Genomic DNA, 20,685 nt, shown 5'->3' on the forward strand with positions numbered 1-20,685 from the left:
AGCTTTCAGAGGCAAATCTTTCTCCAGCAAATATTTTTTCACTGAGGGACCAAACACTTCATTTATCTACTCAGTGAAAAATTGCCTCATGACCCAAGCTTTGCTGTTTGCCCTCCATATCACATGGAGTTTGCTTTTTATGACATTATGTTTCTGGAAAACTCATGGGTTCTCATTATGACAGACTAGCAGAGGCTTGAGTTTTAAGTCCCCACTAGCATTCACACACAATAGAGTGAGCCTGTTTTTCATTGGTTTGTGGCTGGTAATGCCTCTGTTCTAGTTTGCTAATGCTGCAGAATGCAAAACACCAGAGATGGACAGGCTTTTATAAAACGGAGGTTTATTTCACTACACAGTTACAGTCTTAAGGCCACAAAGCGTCCAAGGTAACACCTCAGCAATCGGGTACCTTCACCGGAGGACGGCCAATGGCATCCGGAAAACCTCTGTTAGCCGGGAAGGCAGCTGGCGTCTGCTCCAAAGCTCCGGCCTCAAAACCACTTTCTCCCAGGACGTTCCCCTCTAGCAAGCTTGCTCCTCTTCAAAACATCACTCCCAGCTGCACTCAGTTCCCTCCCCCACCCCGAGTCAGCTCATTTATATGGCTCCACTGATCAAGGCCCACCCTGAATGGGCGGGGCCACGCCTCCATGGGAACATCTCATCAGAATCATTACCCACAGCTGGGTGGGGCACATTCCAAGCAAATCCAACCATCACCAAAATGCCTGCCCCACACAAGGCCACAAAGATAATGGCATTTGGGGGACACAATACACTCAGACCGGCACACCTTTTCTTCTATTGTGATGTAGGTTCTACTTGGCATTTTTTTCCAAAAAAGTCTGGTCTCATCACCGTTAAAAACTTGGTGGAGGAATAAAACCTTTAGCCTCTACGTAGTCTTGAAATTCACTGATGAATTCATCAGCAGCCTTCTTATTAGCATGCCTCATGACACTATGAATACTGGTCCTCTTTTTAAAATTATCAAACCAGCTGTGGCTGGCCTTAAAAACTTCAACACTCTCATCACTCAGTCCCAGTTGGTTTTTCAAAAGAACGGCATGCAACACTTGCTTTTTCACATATCACGGCTTCTGATACACTGTTGCCTGCTAACTGTTTCTTGTTTACCCAAATTAATGACAGCTTTTCAACTTTCTCAAGTGTTTGGGAATGCTGCTTTAACTCCTTTTGCAATGTCAGCCTTTTTTATTGCGCCTTTATTCTTGATGGTGGAGGTGATTGTTCCAGGCATACCGTATTCCCTAGCAAGATCAATAATGCAAATATTGCTCTCTGATTTGCCTATTATTTCTTTATTTTTGTTTAATGGTGGTGCGAAGTAATTTTCTTTTCTGCTCAGCAGTATCACTGCTCATTTTCTTAGGACCCATGATGAGAAAAAAAGTTAAAAAAAATACACAACATTACCACAGAAGCTAAGATAAGACCGCAAGGGGATGTGCACAGGGCAAGAACTACTGTGTGACTACTGCGTGACTAACGTGTGACCCTTTGTTTCAGCTGGAAAGTGTAGCGAGTCATGAGGCAACCAACACCAATAAGTTCTAGCTTGCGCATCGAGTACCAAACAACAATAAGTACCAGAACATAGTTTTAACATCAAAATGTGTCAAGTACCAAATTCAATGAGTTTCAGAGCAGTTGAGTACCAAGGTATGACTGTAATAATATTTCTATGTTATGGAGACACAAAATATAAAGAGGTAAAGTGTGGCAAAAACAACATAAAAGGGGAAATGGAGGGGTATTGGAGCAGACACTGCATATGCTATTGAAATTAAGTTAGTATCATTTCAAAATTACAGATTATAGACTTAGGTTGTTTAATACAAACTCCAGGGTAACTACAAAGAAAGTAGTTATACTACATACAAATGGGCATGAGAAAGGGATCAATCAGTTACATTACAAAAAATCAACTATACACAAAAGAAGGCTGCAATTAAGGAAAACAGAGACAAAAAGGATATAAGATGTGTAAGAAACAAAGGGCAAAATGGCTGAAGTAAGTCCTGCTTTAGTAATTACACTGAACATAAATTAAAAAACATAGATTAGCGGAATGGGTTACAAAAGCATGATCTAACTTTATGTTTTTTTACAGGAGACTCACCTTAGACAAAAAGACACAAATAGGTTGAAAGTAAAAGGATGGAAAAAAATATTTCAAATGAATAGTAATGAAAAGAGAGCTGGGGGAGCTACACTAAAATTGGATAAAATAAACATTAAATCAAAGACTGTGACAAGAGACATAGAAAGACACTATATATTAATAAAAGGGTCTGTCCACCAAGAGGATATAACAATCATAAACATATAGGCACCTAATCACTGTGTTCCAAAATATATGAGGCAAAATTGGCAAAACTGAAGGAAGAAACTGACAACTCTATAATAGTAGGAGACTTTGTTATGTCACTTTTAGCAATGAATAGAACATCTGGACAGAAGATCAATAAGGAAATGAGAACTTGAACAATAGTTTAAATGAACCAGACCTAAAAGGCATACACAGAATGCTGCACCCCCAAACAGAAGAACACACATTCTTCTGAAGGGTACATGGATCATTCTGCTGGATAGACCACATGTTGGGTCACAAAACAAGTCCCAATAAATTTTTTAAAATGGAAATTATATAAAGCATTTTCACTGACCAAAATGTAAAGAAGCTAGAAATCAGTAACAGAGGGAGAACTGGAAAACCCAATAATATATGAAAGTTACATAACATATTCTTTAACAATTAATGGTTCAAAGAAGAAATTATAAGGGAAATCAGGAAATACCTTAAGACAAATGAAAACAAAAACAGAACACACCAAAACTGATGTGATGCAGCAAAGGCAGTTCTCAGAAAGAAATTTAAGCCCTAATTGCTTACATTAAAAAAGTTCTCAATTCAGAGACCTAATTCAGACCTGGAAGAAATAGAAAAAGAAGAGCAAACTAAACCCAAAGTGAGCAGAAGGAAGGAAATCACAAGATTAGAGCAAAATAAATGAAACAGAGAATTTTTTTAAAATAGAATCAACAAAACTAAAAGTTGGTTGTTTGAAAAATCAATAAAAGTAACAAACTTTTGACTAGACTGATGAAGAAAAAAAAAGGAGAGATAAGATGAAAATAACGAACATCAGAAATGAAAGGGGGGACATGACTACTGACCTCCCAGAAATAAAAAAGGATTATAAGAAGAGTCTATAAACAATTGTATGTCAACAAATAAAATAACTTAGATGAAATGGATGAACTCTGAAAAGCACACATACTACCTACACTGACTCAAGAAGAAATAGAAGATCTCAACATATCAATAACAAGAGATTGAATCAGTAATCAAAAACTCCAGGCCAGATGGCTTCACTGGCAAATTTACCAAACATTCCAAGAAAAATTCTCCAAAAAATTGAAGAGGAGGAAGCACTTCCCAACTCATTCTATGAGGCCACTGTCACCCTAATACCAAAGCCAGATAGAGATATCACAAGAAAATAAAATTACAAACCAATAACGCTCATGAATATAGATGCAAAAATCCTTAACAACATACAGCAAACTGAATCTAATGGCACATCAAAAGAATTACATAGCATGACCAAGTGGGATTTACCTAAGGAATACAAGGGCGGTTCAACATATGAAAATCAATTAATGTAACACCACATTAATAGACTGAAAAAAAAAAAACACATACAATCATCTCAACTGAAGCAAAAAAGTCATCAGCATCCTTTCCTGATAAAAACATTCAGAAAACTAGGATTGAAGGAAACATCCTTAACATGAAAAAGGGCAAATATGAAAAACTGACACTTAACACTACACTCAAGAGTGAAAGATGGTGAGGTGCTGAGCCCTCAAGCATGGGACTTGCCCTTATGAAGCTCATTACCACAAAGGAGAGTCTAAAGTTGTATGTAGTGGTGCCTAAGAGTCTCCCCCTGAGTACCTCTTTGTTGCTCAGATGTGGCCCTCTCTCTCTCTAACTGAGCCATCTCGACAGGTGAACTTGCTGCCCTCCCCCCGACGTGGGACCCGACTCCCAGGGGTGTAAATCTCCCTGGCAACGCAGAGTATGACTCCCAGGGATGAATGTGGACCTGGCATCGTGGGACTGAGAGTATCTTCTTGACCAAAAGGGGGATGCAGAATGAGACGAAATAGTTTCAGTGGCTGAGAGATTCCAAATGGAGTCGAGAGGTCACTCTGGTGGACATTCTTATGCACTATATAGATAACACCTCTTAGGCTTTAATGTATTGGAATAGCTAGAAGTAAATACCTGAAACTACCAAACTCCAACCCAGCAGTCTGGACTCCTGAAGACAATTATATAATAATGTAGATTACAAGGGGTGACAGTGTGATTGTGAAGACCTTGTGGATCATACCCCCTTTATCTAGTGTATGGATGAGTGGAGGAATGGGGATAAAAACTAAAGGACAAACAGGGTGGGACGGGGGGATGATGTGAGTGTTCTTTTTTCACTTTTATTTTTTATTCTTGTTCTGGTTCTTTCTGATGTAAGGAAAATGTTCAGAGATAGATTGTGGTGATGAACGCATAACTATGTGATCATACTGTGGACAGTGGATTGTATATCATGGATGATTGTATGGTGTGTGAATGTATTTCAATAAAACTGAATTTAATAAAAACAAAAAACAAAAAACAAAAAACAAAATCAAAAAACAAAACAAAACAAAAAAAGAGTGAAAGATGGAAAGTTTTCCCCCTGGGATCAGGAACAAGATAAGGATGCCAACTGTCATCACTATTATTTAAGACTGTCCTGGAAGTTGTAGCCAGAACAGTTAGGCAAGAAAAGAAATAAAAGGCATCCAAATTAAAAAGAAGAAGTAAAATTTTCACTACCTGCAGATGACATTATATAGAAAATCTTAAAAAATCCACAACATAGCCACTAGAGCTAATAAACAAATTCTGCAAAGTGGTGGGATACAAGATCAACATGCAAAAATCAATGATGTATCTACACACAAGTAAGGAATAATCCGAAGAGGAATTAGAAAAAAAAATTCTATTTACAATAGCAACTAAAAGAATCAAATATCTATAGGACTAAATTTAACCAAGAATAATAAGGACTTTCACATGAATAACTACAAAATACTTCTGAAAGAAATTAAAGAAGACCTGAATAAATAGAAGGACTTTCTGTGTTCATGGATTGAAAGATAAAATATTGTTAAGATGTCATTTCTACCCAAAGCAATGTAAAGATTCACCATAATTCCAATCCAAATTCCAACAGCCATTTTCTCAGAACTGATAAAGCCAATCATCAAATTTATACGGAAGGTATGGGGCCCTGAATAGCCAAAACCATCTCAAAGAAGAAGAACAAAATTGGAGGACTCACATTTTCTGACCTCAAAACTTATTACAAAGCTACAGTAACCAAAACAATATGGTGCTGGCACAAGGACAGACAGATAGACCTATGGAATTGAATTGAGAGTTCAGATCTAAGCCCTCACATCTAGGACCAAGTGATCTTGGACAAAGGTGTCAAGTCCACTCAATTGGGAAAGAATAGTCTCTGCAATGAACGGGTGCTCGGAGAACCGGAGAGGCATACGCAAAAGAATGAAGGTGGATTCCCACCTCACACCATATATAAAAATTAACTCAAAATGGAACAATGACCTAAATATAAGAACCAAAACTATAAAACTCCTAGAAAAAAAGCAGAGATGCATCTTCAGGACCTTGTATCTTTGACTTTATGCCTGAAGCACAAACAAATGAAAAAATAAACGGGACTTCATCAAAATTTAAAACTTTTGTGCCTCAAAGGATTTTATCATGAAAGTAAAAAAGAAAACTCATGGAGAAAATATTTGGAAACCATATATCTTATGAGGGTTTAATATTCAGAATATATAAATTATTCCTACAATTCAACAACAAAAAGACAATACAATTAAAAAATGGGCAAAAACTTGAAAAGACATTTCTTCAGAGAAGATACAATAAATGGCCAATAAATACATGAAAAGATGCTCAATGTCAATAGCCACTGGGGAAATGCAAATCAAAATCATGAGATACCATTTCATGGCCACTAGGATGGCTAGTATTTAAAAAACAAAAAACAAGTGTTGGAGAGGATGTGGAGAAAGAGGAACACCCATTGATTGTTGGTATGAATGTAAAGTGGTGCACTGACAGTGGAAAACAGTTTGGCAATTCCCTAGAAAGTTAAGTATAGAATTACCATATGCCCAGCAATCCCACTTCCAGGTACATACCCCAAAGAATTGAAAGCAGGGACTTGAACAGATACTTGTACACTGATGTGTAGTGGCATAATACACAGTTGCCAAAAGGTGGTGGCAATTCAAGTGTCCATCAATAGATGAATGGATAAACAAAAGTGGTATATACATGCAATGGAATATTATTCAGCTGCAAAAAGAAATGAAGTTCTGAAGATGCCACAACATTGATGAACCTTGAAGACATCAATTTGAGTGAAATAAGCCAGACCCAAAATAACAAATATTGTATGATCTCACTTCCATGAAAAAAGTAGAACATTCAAATTCATAAAGTCAGAAACTAGAACACAGGTTACCTGTGGCCAGATGGTGATGGGGAAAGGGGAGTGAATGCTTAAATGGTACAGGGTTTCTTTTTAGGGTGATGAAATTTTTTTTTGCAGTGGATGATGTTGATGGTGGTACAACTTTGAGAATATAATTAACACCACTGAGTTGTTTGAAAGTGGATAAAACGGGAAACTTTAGGTCGTATATAAGTTATCGGAATAATAATAAAAAAGAAAACCAATGAACAGTACAATACAAGGAATGTACCCTAATGTAAACTATAGGCTATAGTTAATAGTATAATTATAATAGCATTCTGTCATCAGCTATAACAAAGTTACCACACTAATGAAAAATGTTAGTAATTAAGGAAACTATGTATGACAGGGGAGAGGGGGGTATATAGGAACTCTGTACGTTCTGCTTGTTTTTTTGTAAAGCTACACCTGCTCTTAGAACATACAGATAATGAAGAAACAGAGTATAGTATGTATGTGTGTGTGCACGCAGGCATCTATGCATACATGTCCATTTATCACAATGCCTTGTAAATACCTACCTGATGAGGGACCAGAAATCTAAGAAATCAAGTCATTTCAAATCTATCGATATAGCAGTGATTCTACTTACTTAACAGGTGCTTAAATAGATGGGTAAGCATGTAGGTAAATATTCATCAAGTGTTCTAAGGTAACTGACCACCCCCCACAAATAAAGACAGTTCAACCAGGTACGTGATCTATGAACTCTGTGGACATGACTTTCAGCAGTAGTCAATGTTTGGGCCCTACATGCCTCAAGAGATCTTGATGTTAAACTGCCCGTTACGGCTGAAGAGAACGGAAGAGAGGCCTTATCTGTTGTTCCAATAGCACATGCTCAAACTGCTGCGACCTACCCCTGCCAAGCTTAAACTTATTTAAATAAATTGGTGGTCTACAGAAGTATGGGGACTTGAGACCATAGCAGTACCATTGTACATATGGGTTCCTTAAATTGCAATTACATTGAATTAGACTGACCGTTTCTAAGGGGTGAACACAGTTATCCCCAGACAGCTTTGTCAGAGGGAGTGAGAGAGAAGAGGTTTAGACATTGCTTCCTTTCATTCCTCTTCTTAGTGCAAGCAAGATGTAAAGAAGGGATGAGCTTATTTACTGAGGAGACTGCAGGGAAAGGATATCCACAGAAGCAGGCCTCGAACTGCCTGATGGCCGACTGCCTGACTTCACAGTCTGGGTGCTGAAGTCAGTAACTATAGCCTCTTCGTCTTAACTATTATACTAGACTACTTTTCAAGTTTTAAAATCTCTCTCCTTCAATCCTCTTTTTTTACTTCTGAATAAGGCCCATAAAAATGGCTGTTAAACATAGTGTTGGTGGTAAACCACATCAAAGGAAAGGAAAGATGAACATTTTGAAGTGATGTTACATATAACAGAGAATCAGAACCCCACATATGAAAAAGTCTCCAGTAAGCAGGAGATCCCTTGGAAAACATTAGAAGTTTCCATCTACCTTCTCATTCTCCTCAAACTAGAAGTTTTCTTTACGCATTAAAATTCATGGTAAAAAAAAGAGAACCAAAAAACAAAAGTATTGCTATTTAATTAATGTTTTCTATCTCAGTAATCTTCTTTGAAATATTACGAATCTTATGATACTTAAAATTTCTATCTTGATTTTTAATTATCTGTGCATGTATCTTATTTCTACTATTAAACTATAAGCTCTTTGAGGGAAGGATCAGTGTCAGATTGATGCTTATAACATTCACAGTGCACAGTAGGCACTCAAATAAATGTTGAATAAAATAATTTTAAGACACATTACTGAAAACAACTGTCAATTATTTTTCATGGCAAATAACAGGTAAGATTTTATGAGTTAGGTTGAGATCCTAACCTTATTTACAATTTCAAGCATTCTAATCATTTTTGCTCACCTACTTTTCTGTTCCCTTCCTCAAGGAGAGACCCTTCTTCCCAAAAAATATTTACAGTATACTTAGCATTGGGGATGAGTTAATGAATAAAACATGCAATGTTCCTGGCCTAGTCAAACTTAAAATCTTATGGACACTTAGCCCTTGTATTATTACTTCATAAGGAACATTAATATGGAATTCCAAGTAATCCCAATCTATAAGGGTGGTTTTTAAAGCTAGATATAACCTTAATTCATCCTCATGGATAGGAACTCCATGGACTATGCATACCCATTGACTAAATAAAGACAATAATTTCTGTTGTTGTCTATATCAGATAGGACTGATGCACACCCATTGACTAAATAAAGACAATAATTTCTGTTGTTCCTTATATCAGATTTTATCAAGAAAATTGAGGCAATATATATGAAAGTACTTTGGGATTTAGGAGAAAAAAGGTGATTTTTCACTCCTCTCACTGTCAGCCATGGTAAACATTGGATTACCATAATAACCTAACCCATAAGATTTATGAATTACCTATAAGATTATGAAATTATAGATTACATAGATTATATAAGCATATAGAATCTTAAAGTCATTGAAATCTGGATTAGTTGGTCTGTTGCTAAAGTTCAGTTGAGTGCTTTTGTAGAACACCCTTCCTGCAATTATTTTCTATTTTTCTATATAAAGTGTCAAATTTAAATAAATAACATTTGCTTGGTTCTTTACAGTTTACAATGTGCTTCAACATAAAAGAATTCCTTTTATCCTCAACATAATCCCATTTTACAGAGGTGAAAACTAAGGCTGCAAAAGGTTAAAGAACTAATCCACTGTTACGCAACTGGTATTAGCTGCAAATTGAACCAAAATGCTATGCCTTTTCACCATACCACACAGAAGGCATAGAGTTGGATTTAAGTGGGCCTGATGCTTTGACAGACAAATATTTAGAAGTAAGAGATGGGCAAGGTTTTTGACAATGTATGTATGTGTTGGTTTGAAACTGTTATGTACCCCAGAAAAGGCCATTGTCTTTTAATCCATCCCTGTGGGTGCAGACCTGTTGTAGGTGGGACCTTTTGGTTAGGTTATTTCAATTCAGATGTGACCCAACCCATTCAAGGTGGGTCTTAAAAGACAGAATAAGTCGAGAGAGCTTAGAGAGAAAAGCCCTGGAGAAGCAAGCAAGAACCCACAGAAGCTCAGAGAGGAGGACACTGGAAACAGAAGCTGAAAGCAATGAAATCTGGGAAGCAAAGGACCAGCAGACACCAGTCATGTGCCTTGCTATCTGACAGAAGAACCCTGGATGCCAGCAGCCTTTCTTCAGAGAAGGTATCTCCCTCCTGATGTCTTAATTTGGACATTTTCATGGCCTTAGAACAGTAAAATTTGTAAGCTAATAAATACCCATTGTAAAAGCCAACCCATTTCTAGTATATTGCATTTCAGCAGCTTTAGCAAACCAAAACAATGTAAGAGTGATTATAATGATGGACCATGAGATCTAAGCCAGTTAAGATGGAATGTGAGGATATGGGGGTGGTGATGAATATAAGAAGGGTATAGTTAGCAACACAGTAACGTTTTTGACAAGGTGAATAATTTAACCATTCAGCAAGTTTGAAGAATTTTTGATTTGGAGATGCAAGAGAGAATAAGTACTAGAGAATAAGTCACAAAGATAAGAGATGTTGGTCAGAGAGGAGGAAAGTTGAAAATTGGATTATGGAGGGATGCAATTATTGGCAGTAACAAAGTCAAGGGTCTGACCATTTAGGTGGGTGGTTAATGTGGAGAGATGGGCAAGCTTGTTGGAGAAGAGGTCAAGAACTTAAAGGTCAGTGTTCCAGTTTGCTAATGCTGCTGTTACGCAAAGTACCAGAAATGGATTGGATTTTGTAAAGGGGTTTATTTAGTTACAAAGTTACATTCTGAAGGCTAAAATGTCCAAATTAAGGCATCAACACGAGTATACCTTCACCAAAGGAAGGCCAATGGCATCTGAAAAACCTCTGTTAGCTGGGAAGGCATGTGGCTAGTGTCTGCTGATCCCAGGTTGTAGTTCCAGCTCCTCTCTCAGCTCCTGTGCATCTTTCCAAATGTTGCTCTTGGGGCATTTTGTCCTCTTTCAGCTTCTCTAGGGCAAACACTGGGCTAGCATCTCCAAAGTGTCAGCAAAGGTCTGCTTTCAATGGCTGTCTCCAAAATGTCTCTCTCAGCTGCTCTTCAAAATGTCACTCTCTGCTGCTCTGAGGTCCTTCTGTTTGTGAGCTCTTTTAAAGGACTCCGGTGATTAAGTCAAGACCCACTCTGAATGGGCGGGGTCTATATCTCCATGGAAATAATCTACTCAAATGTTTCACCCACAGTTGATTCAGTCACATCTCCATGGAAACGCTTAATCAAAAGATTCCAACCTAATCAATACTAATACATCTGTCCCCACAAGATTGCATCAAAGAACTTGGCATTTTGGCAGACATAATACATCCAAAACTGTCAGGGTATTGGAAGGACCTACTGTGTCATATTGAAATCAACAAGAATTGTTCCAAGTGTAGTGTCAAAAAGAAGACAATGGGAAGGTGCTAAAATTTTTTTGAACTGATGGAGGGTGAACTGGGGTTTTACCGATAATTACAACAGAAAGGGGTTGCAAGTGGTACAGTTTATTGGCATGAACTCGAAGAAACTAGGGGATGTTATGGAGAAGGGAGGGGAAATGAAGTAGAATAGGCAAAGAGGTACAAGGAACACCTTATCCAATTTTAGGGCTCAGTGATATGAGAGGCCTGCTGCAGAAGCAAGAATCAAAAGACAGGTTTTAGTTGTAACAAAAAGCTTAAGGAAACCTTCTGAGAAGAGATTAAGAATATAATGGACTGAAAATCCATCAGCAAAAAAGACCTTTACTAGCTATTGCATCTGCATATTAAAAAATTTCCATTTTCAAAATAGGATAATATAAAATATAATTTTCAGGGGTATTGAAAAATACTGCATTTTTATAGAATGTGTTCATGTAAGTCATACAGATTCCTGTCCTATTCAGTAAATGGGACTTAGTAACACAAATGTTTAAATAGTTCCCACTGTTTGTAAACTGCATGGCAATCTAAACAGACAAAAAGTATTATATACTGGATATGGTGGCTTGGAGTGATGCACCCCAGAAAAACATATCATAATCTCAATTCACTCCTGTGGGTGTGAACCCATTGTAAATATGACCTTTTGATGAGGTTACTTCATTTAAGATGTGGCCCACCTGGATCCGGATGGGTCTTAATCCTATTCCTGGAGGCCTTATAAAGAGTGCCACAATGAAAGAAGCCAGGGGGAACAGCCAGAAACTGGAAATCAATGAAACCCAGAAAAGAAAGGAGATGATGCCACCATGTGTACTGCCATATGTTGAAAAAGCCAAGGAACCCCAAAGATTGCCAGCCAGTCAGAAGATACCAACCACAGGAGGAAGCAAACCTTCTAGCCTCTGAAACCCAGAGTCAATAAATTCCTGTTGTTAAGCCAATCCAGAGTATGACATTTGTTTTGGCAACTAGGAAACTAAAACACTGGGCATGTGATTTAAAGTCATATAACACAGAAGTAGCTATTGATGATGTATGATGATGTCAGTCAATATACCAAGACAACCCAGTAATCTCAGAAGAGAAGCGTTAAAACTTTTAAGTTGAGGATCTTGGGGTCTCTTTCACAATTCTTGTAGCTATATTGTTGTAAAATGTTGAACCAACTAAAACTTAGTTGGAGTCTAAGTGTCTGTGAATTGGGGAAAGCTTACATTAATGGGATGCCATAATATTATTTGGCTGAGAAAATTTCTTATTATGGCATGGAGATGAGAAGGAGAGGGAGAAAAGTACTCATTTGCTTCTTTGATCACCAGCTGAAACAGGGTCCCAGAGATTCCAAACCCTGAGATACTCAAAAATGTTATCCTGGGTGTCAATCACCTAGTTTTGGTAGTATCTTCTACCCTGTACTTCTTAAAAGAGTCACATGAATAAGAGACGTCACTCTTCTGCAATGGAAAAACCTTGGTTGTGCAATGGCAACTGCCATCTATTGTGTACTGACTAGATGCTAGGGTCTATGCTAGATCGTTGACACACTGCAAGTGGGGGCCTCAGACTGACTTGCATCCTATGCTTGCTGGGGACTGCTTCTGGGAAATTGCCCCTGCAATCCCAGGTCTTGCAAAAAAGATTGAGTTACATCTTCTTACCTTGTCAGTATGGAGCTAGCACTTCAGAAGCTCTGAGCTTTAGTACTTGAACGTAATGTCTTTCATAAAAGATGCAGAATCCAACTGTTTAGTATTTCTATCCCTATTTTTTACACAGCTTGTAAGAAATGAGGTCCCTCACTCTATTACTCTAATTGAATTCCAACTTGGGTAATTACACTATAATTAAATAAATTTTCCCCATAGTTTTAACTCACTGACAAATAGTGCTCATCAGACAGTTACGTTTCACTCCCAGAAACGCATCCTCACTATATTTCAGTGATAAGTGAAATGATTCATATTTGGGAGATGTGTGCATGAAAAAATGTGCAGTTCATAAAATATTTTAGGTATCATTCATGATTACATATGCTTTGCTCAGCATGAGATAACATTAATTTCTATTATAATCTTTCATCTAATTTCTCATATGCTTAGTGCTAAAAGACATGAGACAGCTAATTAGCATTTATTTTCAGAACAATTTTTGTTTATTTAACCAGTGGCTTGTTTCTGCTTATAATTTTTATTTTTAAAGCACATTTCATTATTTCTGGGAGATAGACTGGGATAGGTGCTAAGGTTTCCCATTCTACAGATTAGGAAATTGAGGCAGTATTCTTTTTGTAGGGAAGCTAGTTACTCTCAGTACCAGTCTTGGAACCCAAGCTTCCTCTGATTCCCCCAGTCCAAGGCTCTTCCTGTCAAACACACACCAATGTACACTGGGTCGCTACTAATCACTTTAATTTTACTAATGAGAAAATAAAGAGCAGCACATTTGTAACCTGTGTCACAGGTCATTAATTTGTAATAATTAATGATTTAACCAAGAGTCAGAGGCCCAAATAACTGTCCTGATGTCCTTGGATCCTGAGACTATGAAGCTTCTTTGTGTCTGAGTTTTGTCACTCAGTACAGCTCAACTGGAAGAACAACTCAAAATGTGATGCAAAGTAGTGCAAAGGATTCAAATTTCAATTTTACTCTAATGACCTTTCTTAAAGAACTGTAGATGGCTTTTAATAAAGGCATTAAAGACAACATTAAAGTACTCACAAAAAGCAGCAGTAGCAGGGGTGTTATAACGATGCCCTGAAAAAAATAAAAGAGATGATGATCATTTATCAACCTGGAAAGGAGGACACTTTCTTTGCCATTTTAAACTCTGATGCACGGAAATGCTCATCCTTATCACTTAATAAAGTCTAGGAGATAAAGAAGAGGGAGGCCCAATCTTGGGTATCCTTAGAACAATGCCTTGGCATTTCTATTACAATTATTTGTATTTGGCATCATTAAAAGTGTTACCACCAATCTTCTTTAACCTCATCTTTCCTTTTTTAAACTCAAGTTCCTTCCACATTACATATGTATCACAGGGGTAGAAGCTGGTGGCTGGCAAGCTTTCTTACTCCAAGGCTTTCAACTCTAACTTGTATAAAGTGCCCCTTTTCGAGAGAAGACAGGTGGTTTAGTCCCAGCTGGGGTCCTCTCCTGAGCAAAGACCACGTCAGTTGTGATGAATGAGTTGTCGTGATTTTGTAATGTGAACTGATCTCCCCTAGGAAATGAGCTAGGATCTCAAAACTCATTTCAGTTGATTAGACTCCATGCCTCCATGGTAGAAGGCAAAGCTTTCATCTAATTTAGCCACATAGGACCACCTCAGTCCCTCTGTCTCCCCTAGGCAGAAACGAGCAAAAGATTTGTTTTCTTCAATGACAGGGAACAGTTTGAGGCTGTTGCTGATGAGGCAGGCTACAAGCTTTTAGGTTTCTTGGAGACAAATCTTTAAAACTAGGTGTTTGAGTAGGGAGTTAACATGACAGGTTTCAGTTTTAGAGCAGCAGATGCTTATTCGCCTCTCTTAGTTTTTCCTTTAGCTCTCGACACTTTGTTATGATTTATACAAGAAAAAGCATTTCATATTTTTATTAATGAATTGTACTTGGAACTCTAAAATTCCAGAGAGTCTTAGGGTAAAGGTGTGTGTGTGTGTGTGTGTGTGCATGTGTGTGTGTGTCTGTGTGTGTGTGCATGTGTATGAGACAGAGAGAGAGCTGGGGGGGCAGGGAGTGAACGAACCCAAGACCATATTGTACAGCCTCAAGCTTAGGATCACTTCTTTCCTTTTGGAAAAAAAGATTCTTTTGGTGTTTATAAGGAAGTCTTTTTGTCATTCAATAACTAAATTATTTTGGATGTGGCCCGAGAAGGACTGGTTTACCTTATATGAACACTGGTACTATGACTTTCTTGGGCAAACACACATGTGAATATCCATACACAGACATGCTTTATTATTAAACAATAGAATAAATGTTTCTTTGCTTTGTAAACTTTTGCAACTGGCAGAAGAGCATACAAAATTTTAATTTAAGTGTTATATTTTTAAATCTGGTCATTAAAACACATATTGTGGCTTATCAACTCCACTGGTGTCTATGAAACAGGTTCTCATGAGCACATTTAGGAGAGCTAAATGTGGTAACTGCCAAAATAATACCTAATTTAGAAGGGCTAATTTTCTTCAATGGCATGTGGTATATTTAGACTTTGGGAGGAACTTGAAATTTTGTAAGGCCATGTGGAAATGAGAATATCTGGCTAGCTTCAGAGTATATGGGAGCCATCTGATTTCAAGTCAATTCAACATTTACTGATCATTCATGTTTATGCCAGGTACTGTGCTCATCACTGGAGATTCAAGAGTGAATACAATGTGGTCCCTGAGCTTAAATAGCTTAATAATCCAGTATGGGACAGTGATTTATGAACAAAGTTCAACATACAGTGATACATGAGATTAAATACATGGAGGCAAGGGGAAACATGGTATGACAGAGGAGGTGATTATTTCTCTTTGGAAGGTTATGACAAAGAGGAGACACTACAAGGTTTGAATAATTAAAGGAAATTAACCCAGCAGAAAGAGGGTAAGGGCATTTCAGTAAGAGGGAAAGGTATGTACAAAGCACTCGGGATCTATAAAGAGTTGAGCAAGTAGGGAAGGAAAGTGTGAAACAGAACAGTCTGAGGCCAGATCACCAAAGGCCTTGTATGCCAGAGGGAGCTTGCAGCCTGGAGTTGATCCTAACAAAATGGGAAATAACTGAAGAGCAAAGGGAGGGTATAATGAGTATAGAGAGTGGAATTGGCTAGGTTAGAGCCTAAATAAATACTTTTATCTTTGTTATCTGTAGATTCACCCAAATTCAGGTAAAAGGTAATAGAAATTTGCATTAGTGTTAATTGTGGAGTATCAATAGCACTTATAACATTTATGAGAAATGAGATATAATATCTGTGATAGGACAAGAATTTTCACCCAGTTAAAAGGTTGTGCATTATCCCCACTCAGGGGGCATCTGTCTGATAATGGAGGGGTCGATGCCACACTGAAGCTGTACAGTGCATATTCTTCCTGATGCCCATTTCATTTCCTTTTGCAATCATGGAATGTTAATAATATTAGTAATACCACCAGTAATATTAATGGTATTTTGCCTCAGCGCTTTCATGTACATTTTAAAATTTGATCCTTCTCTATAGAGTGAATTAAGTTACTTATTCACCTCATTTTATAGATGAGAAAACTGGGGTTCAGAAAACCTAAGCAACCAGCCCAAAGTCACACGGCAAAGAAATGGCAAAGTCTAGACTTGAGCCTGCTTTGTCCAACTCCAAATCCAGAACTTACTCCACTATATCACTGCTAACGAGGTAGCAGATTCAGCAACCAGTATAGTTTTCTAGAGTCCTGCTTGTGACATTTGTGTGGGAGCTAGTTGCCATATGATCTTGGTCTGAAGATTCACAACTGACTCTTAATGATAACCTTGTACTGGAAAGTGGATCAGCATTATCTGCATGTTGTTCTGCCTGAACAGTTCAAGTGTCTAGTCACCAACACACTCCTGCAATTCTTCAAAAGACTTACGATATTTGTTCCTAAACATTAAAAATTTCTAGTGATTAGAATGTATTTTCTAATTCTGGTTTTAAGATCCCTCATTATTTTCTCAAGAATGGCTGCTCAAGTTCATTAACTAAGACTGAATTATTATCTAATGCTGAAACCTACTTTTCTGTTGTGTTAGGAAATGAGTCGGCCACGAAACCATTAACTCTAATAAGAGCATCATAATTAAGTTTCTGTGAGGTCATTATAATTATTATTAAAATAATAGTAACTAACATTTCTGGAGTACTTATCTTGTGTGGGATACTATGCTAAGGATTTGATGTATTTTATCTTTTGTAACCCTTACAACAGCCCTATGAGGTAGATACTATTATTAATCCATTCACTTGGTAAGGAAACTGAGCCTTAGAGAGAACTAGCAAGAGGCAATGCCAGGAATTGAATCCATAGCTCCCTAACTCCAGAGTCCGTGCTTTTATAGGTGCAAATAAAATCTTTGCAATCTTAAACTATTTCCTCAGGGTTATATGTTACGAGTAAACCTGAGAAGAGCTTCAGATTCAGTATGTCTTTTTATGGCATGAAACAAATTGAGAAATAAGCCTTCGTGTGACAAGGAGAAAGTGATTCTGATACATTTTTTTCAAGTCAAGTTTTTGCAAATATCAATGGTAAAAAGGGTGAACTAAAATTTTAAACTGCGACAGCAACAATCATTGAAAGCCATCAAGTCAAATAAGCATGCTGTTTTTTCTCAGTTAAATAGAAGTCTCAATTTGATTCTTTCTCCCTCATCATTTCTAAGCAAATCCTATACAAACGCAGCGGATAAAAACGCGAAGAAGTGGTTGATGTGCACTTCTAGCAAAATATGTCACTCTTGCTTTCAGATTCAAGGTCAAGACATAGTTTTAGCATCCTTGAAGTTAGGGTGTGTGTAAGCTTTCTCATTGCAACACCTGAAGAAGTCAAATTATAAAGTGACTTGGCTTTTGTCGTCTCCTGAAAAACTTACAGAAAATCCATTTACACCTCTGATGTGAATGACTGGGTGAATATATTTCAGGGATTTTAGTGGAAAGGAAAAAAAAGTGTCAAATCTGAGACTCTGAGATTCTGTCACATTAAAATACAAACAAAACCAAATTATAATAACAAAACAATAAAACTGTGGATATACTTCTCTTAGCAGATGATGTAAAAAAGGAAAAGTTGACGTGAATGTATGATTTGTGTTTGACAGAAAATGTTATCAAAAGTCTTGCTACAACAACCACAGTGATCACACATAATAAAACTCACTTCTTGGGTGTCCATCTCTAGGATATTGAAATAAGCCTTAGAAAAAGTTCTCATTGTTTTATTGTGTTTTTTTTTAACTAAAAGGCATTGATCCATCAATTTCTTGTTTATAAGATTCCATTTTCACAGAATGACAGCATCTGCATTTTGCAAGGGATCTTTAGAGATCCCTTGCTCCAGTCCTCATCTGAAGTGTGAACTTCTCTATCTCCTAACAGCTTCATCAGGGATGGCTGTGCCTTTGCCAGGAAGCCTCACTGACAGAAAATGCTCTTCTTCTCAAGGCAAACATGTCCTGGCTGAAGCACGCTCACAAGCAGGAAGCTCTTACACTGCTCCCAAACCACTCCCATTGCTGCCCGGGTCTTCTCCATAGAGCAATTTGGGACAAGCCTCACCTCTCCTTCACAAAGGCCCTGTAATGATGCTCTTGAAGAGTGCAAATAACATCTTTGCAATCTTAGGCTATTTCTTCATGGTTATATTTTAAGAGTAATGCTGAAGTTAGTAGCACTTTGTTCTGAACACTGATTCTTCTCCAGGCTAAAAGCCCTCGGTTCCTCCCAGAGTTCCTCCTAAGGCAGGAGCCTTCTCTTACACATACTCTCACTCAGATGAATTTAAGGGTACACAATACTCAGCTAATAAACACTGTTCAATACTTGGAAATAAGACAAAAAGAAAACTGCGTATTCTTTCAATGTCATATGGGAGAACTGTATAGCAGGCCAATCCAAGGATTATTTAGTTACCTAGAAAGATATGCCTTTGTTTGACTTGCTGTTTACTATTGATTAAGGTCAAGGCCCTGAAATTACAATGTTAACTTACAGAGTATTATCTAGGAGAGATAAAAATTATTTCTGCTTAGTAGAAAAAATGACCACAAACTCTAGGCTTTTATTGTCCTGTAGGCATTAATCAATTTTGTCTCTAATTTAGCAAACTTATTTCAGTACGCCTTTCTGATGGACTATAGAAGCCTCATTTCTTCAATCTCCTTAAGAACCAACTTTACCATTCTGCTGGTTCCCTCATAATTGAGTTAAATACATGTTTGCTGTGCTCATTCCATATTTCTAAGAAAGTCCTATTTTGACTTTTTAAAAATTATACTTTTACAAGTCCTCTACTCTGACCCTTTACTTACATTAATATAAAAATCACTTTAAAAAAAATAAAGATTAATGTTAGCTAAAACTCTCAGGCTTTCTTCACATTTTGTCCTGTCATCAGTATGTAGAGATAACCTAAAAACTTGGAGAAAAGCTTAACCTTCAAGATTGAAATTGTGTCAAGCTAGTATGTAATGGGTGAGATCAACACATCCTAAGCAACAAACTATAAAGGAGTGGGGGGAGTAATGGGGAATTTTGAAGACACCTAAACTGAAACAAAATGGTTTGGTATATGGTCTCCAGAGAATATGGCCTCCTACCTAAGCACAGATGTCAAACTATATGTTGAATAAACTGTACAGAACAAAGAAAGTGGCATTAGGAGCCCAGTGAAGAGAAGGTTGGAAAGAAGATGGTGGTTGATTAGCAAGTGAGGGCCTCTCCATCCTCTGCCTACAGCTTCCTTTTAAAAAGTGGACCTTCATAGGGTAAGTACCTTAATATCCCCAAATTAAAAATGTAGCAGTATGTTCACATCTCTGTCAAGGGAAGATGGTGTCTTAGCAGATGATATGACCATTCTGTTTGTTTATCAGGCACAGTGCGTAATAGTGAAGACAGTTACTTCAGACCATTTGAGCTGGGTAACATTAGCCACTGAAAATATCCAGTTAATTCTCCCTAGCTTGAGACCATGCTTAAAACAAAAAAAAATTTAATAATAATTTTTTTTTCAAGTAGCATTCTAATGGAGAGAGAACATACTGACTAGCTGACACCAGTCTCTCAGAACACAACCACATGGGGGGGTATGTTAATGACAATGAGAGCCTAGACCTGCAAAGCCAAGGACACCTTCCTGGATTGTGAGGACTCCAGTAAAGCAATGACACTCTGTGAAGCCTTGAAAGAGAGGCAGCCCTCTTGTCTCAACGACATTATATTTAATTAAACAAACATTTATTGACTGCTAACTATGTGTCAGACTTCATTCATGATGAAAGAAAAGGGTGAATACAATGGTCCTTACCCATAAGGAGTGCCATTACAGAAAGCTGCAGGATCTCTAAGTACAACACTTCTGTTAAGAAATGCCTCTACCATCTTATTCTCACAAGGTGGTGACTTTCTTTCATGCCAAAATTAAGGGATATATATATATATATATATATATATATATGACTTCTATTAGTTTGGCCTATTATCATTTTAGATTTTGATCTGTCCCTGATAAATTCAACAAATAATCTACTTGTGACTTCTATGCCAGGCCCTGTTAAAGCTGAGGAAAAGTGGTGAAGGAGACATACATAATCAATGCCCTCCAAGTTTGTTTTAGAGAAGACAGACAAGTAATCACAATAAAATGATGAGTGCTCAGAAACGAAAATCTCTGCTTTCTATAAGAGTGTAAGTGCTTAATTGGCGATGAGGGCAATTAAGACGAGAACTGAAAGAAGAATAGGAATTAGTCAGGCAAAGGAGAGACAGATGAAAGGAAAGGGAGGAAGAAAAAACCTAGGCAGGG

The 20,685-nt window shown here is 37.5% G+C and overlaps 1 protein-coding gene across 1 annotated transcript in view; it reads right to left on the reverse strand.

Moving 5' to 3' along the window:
- SLC10A7 (solute carrier family 10 member 7) overlaps window positions 1-20,685 on the reverse strand; it is a 294,226-nt gene that overhangs the window by 75,795 nt on the left and 197,746 nt on the right. Inside the window, exon 6 of the mRNA XM_037830764.1 lies at window positions 13,869-13,904. Coding sequence (XP_037686692.1) covers window positions 13,869-13,904 — 36 coding nt within the window. The remainder of the gene's footprint in view (window positions 1-13,868; window positions 13,905-20,685) is intronic.

The sequence above is a fragment of the Choloepus didactylus genome, chromosome 3 (assembly GCF_015220235.1).
Source record: "Choloepus didactylus isolate mChoDid1 chromosome 3, mChoDid1.pri, whole genome shotgun sequence".
Classification (NCBI taxonomy): Eukaryota; Metazoa; Chordata; class Mammalia; order Pilosa; family Megalonychidae; genus Choloepus; species Choloepus didactylus.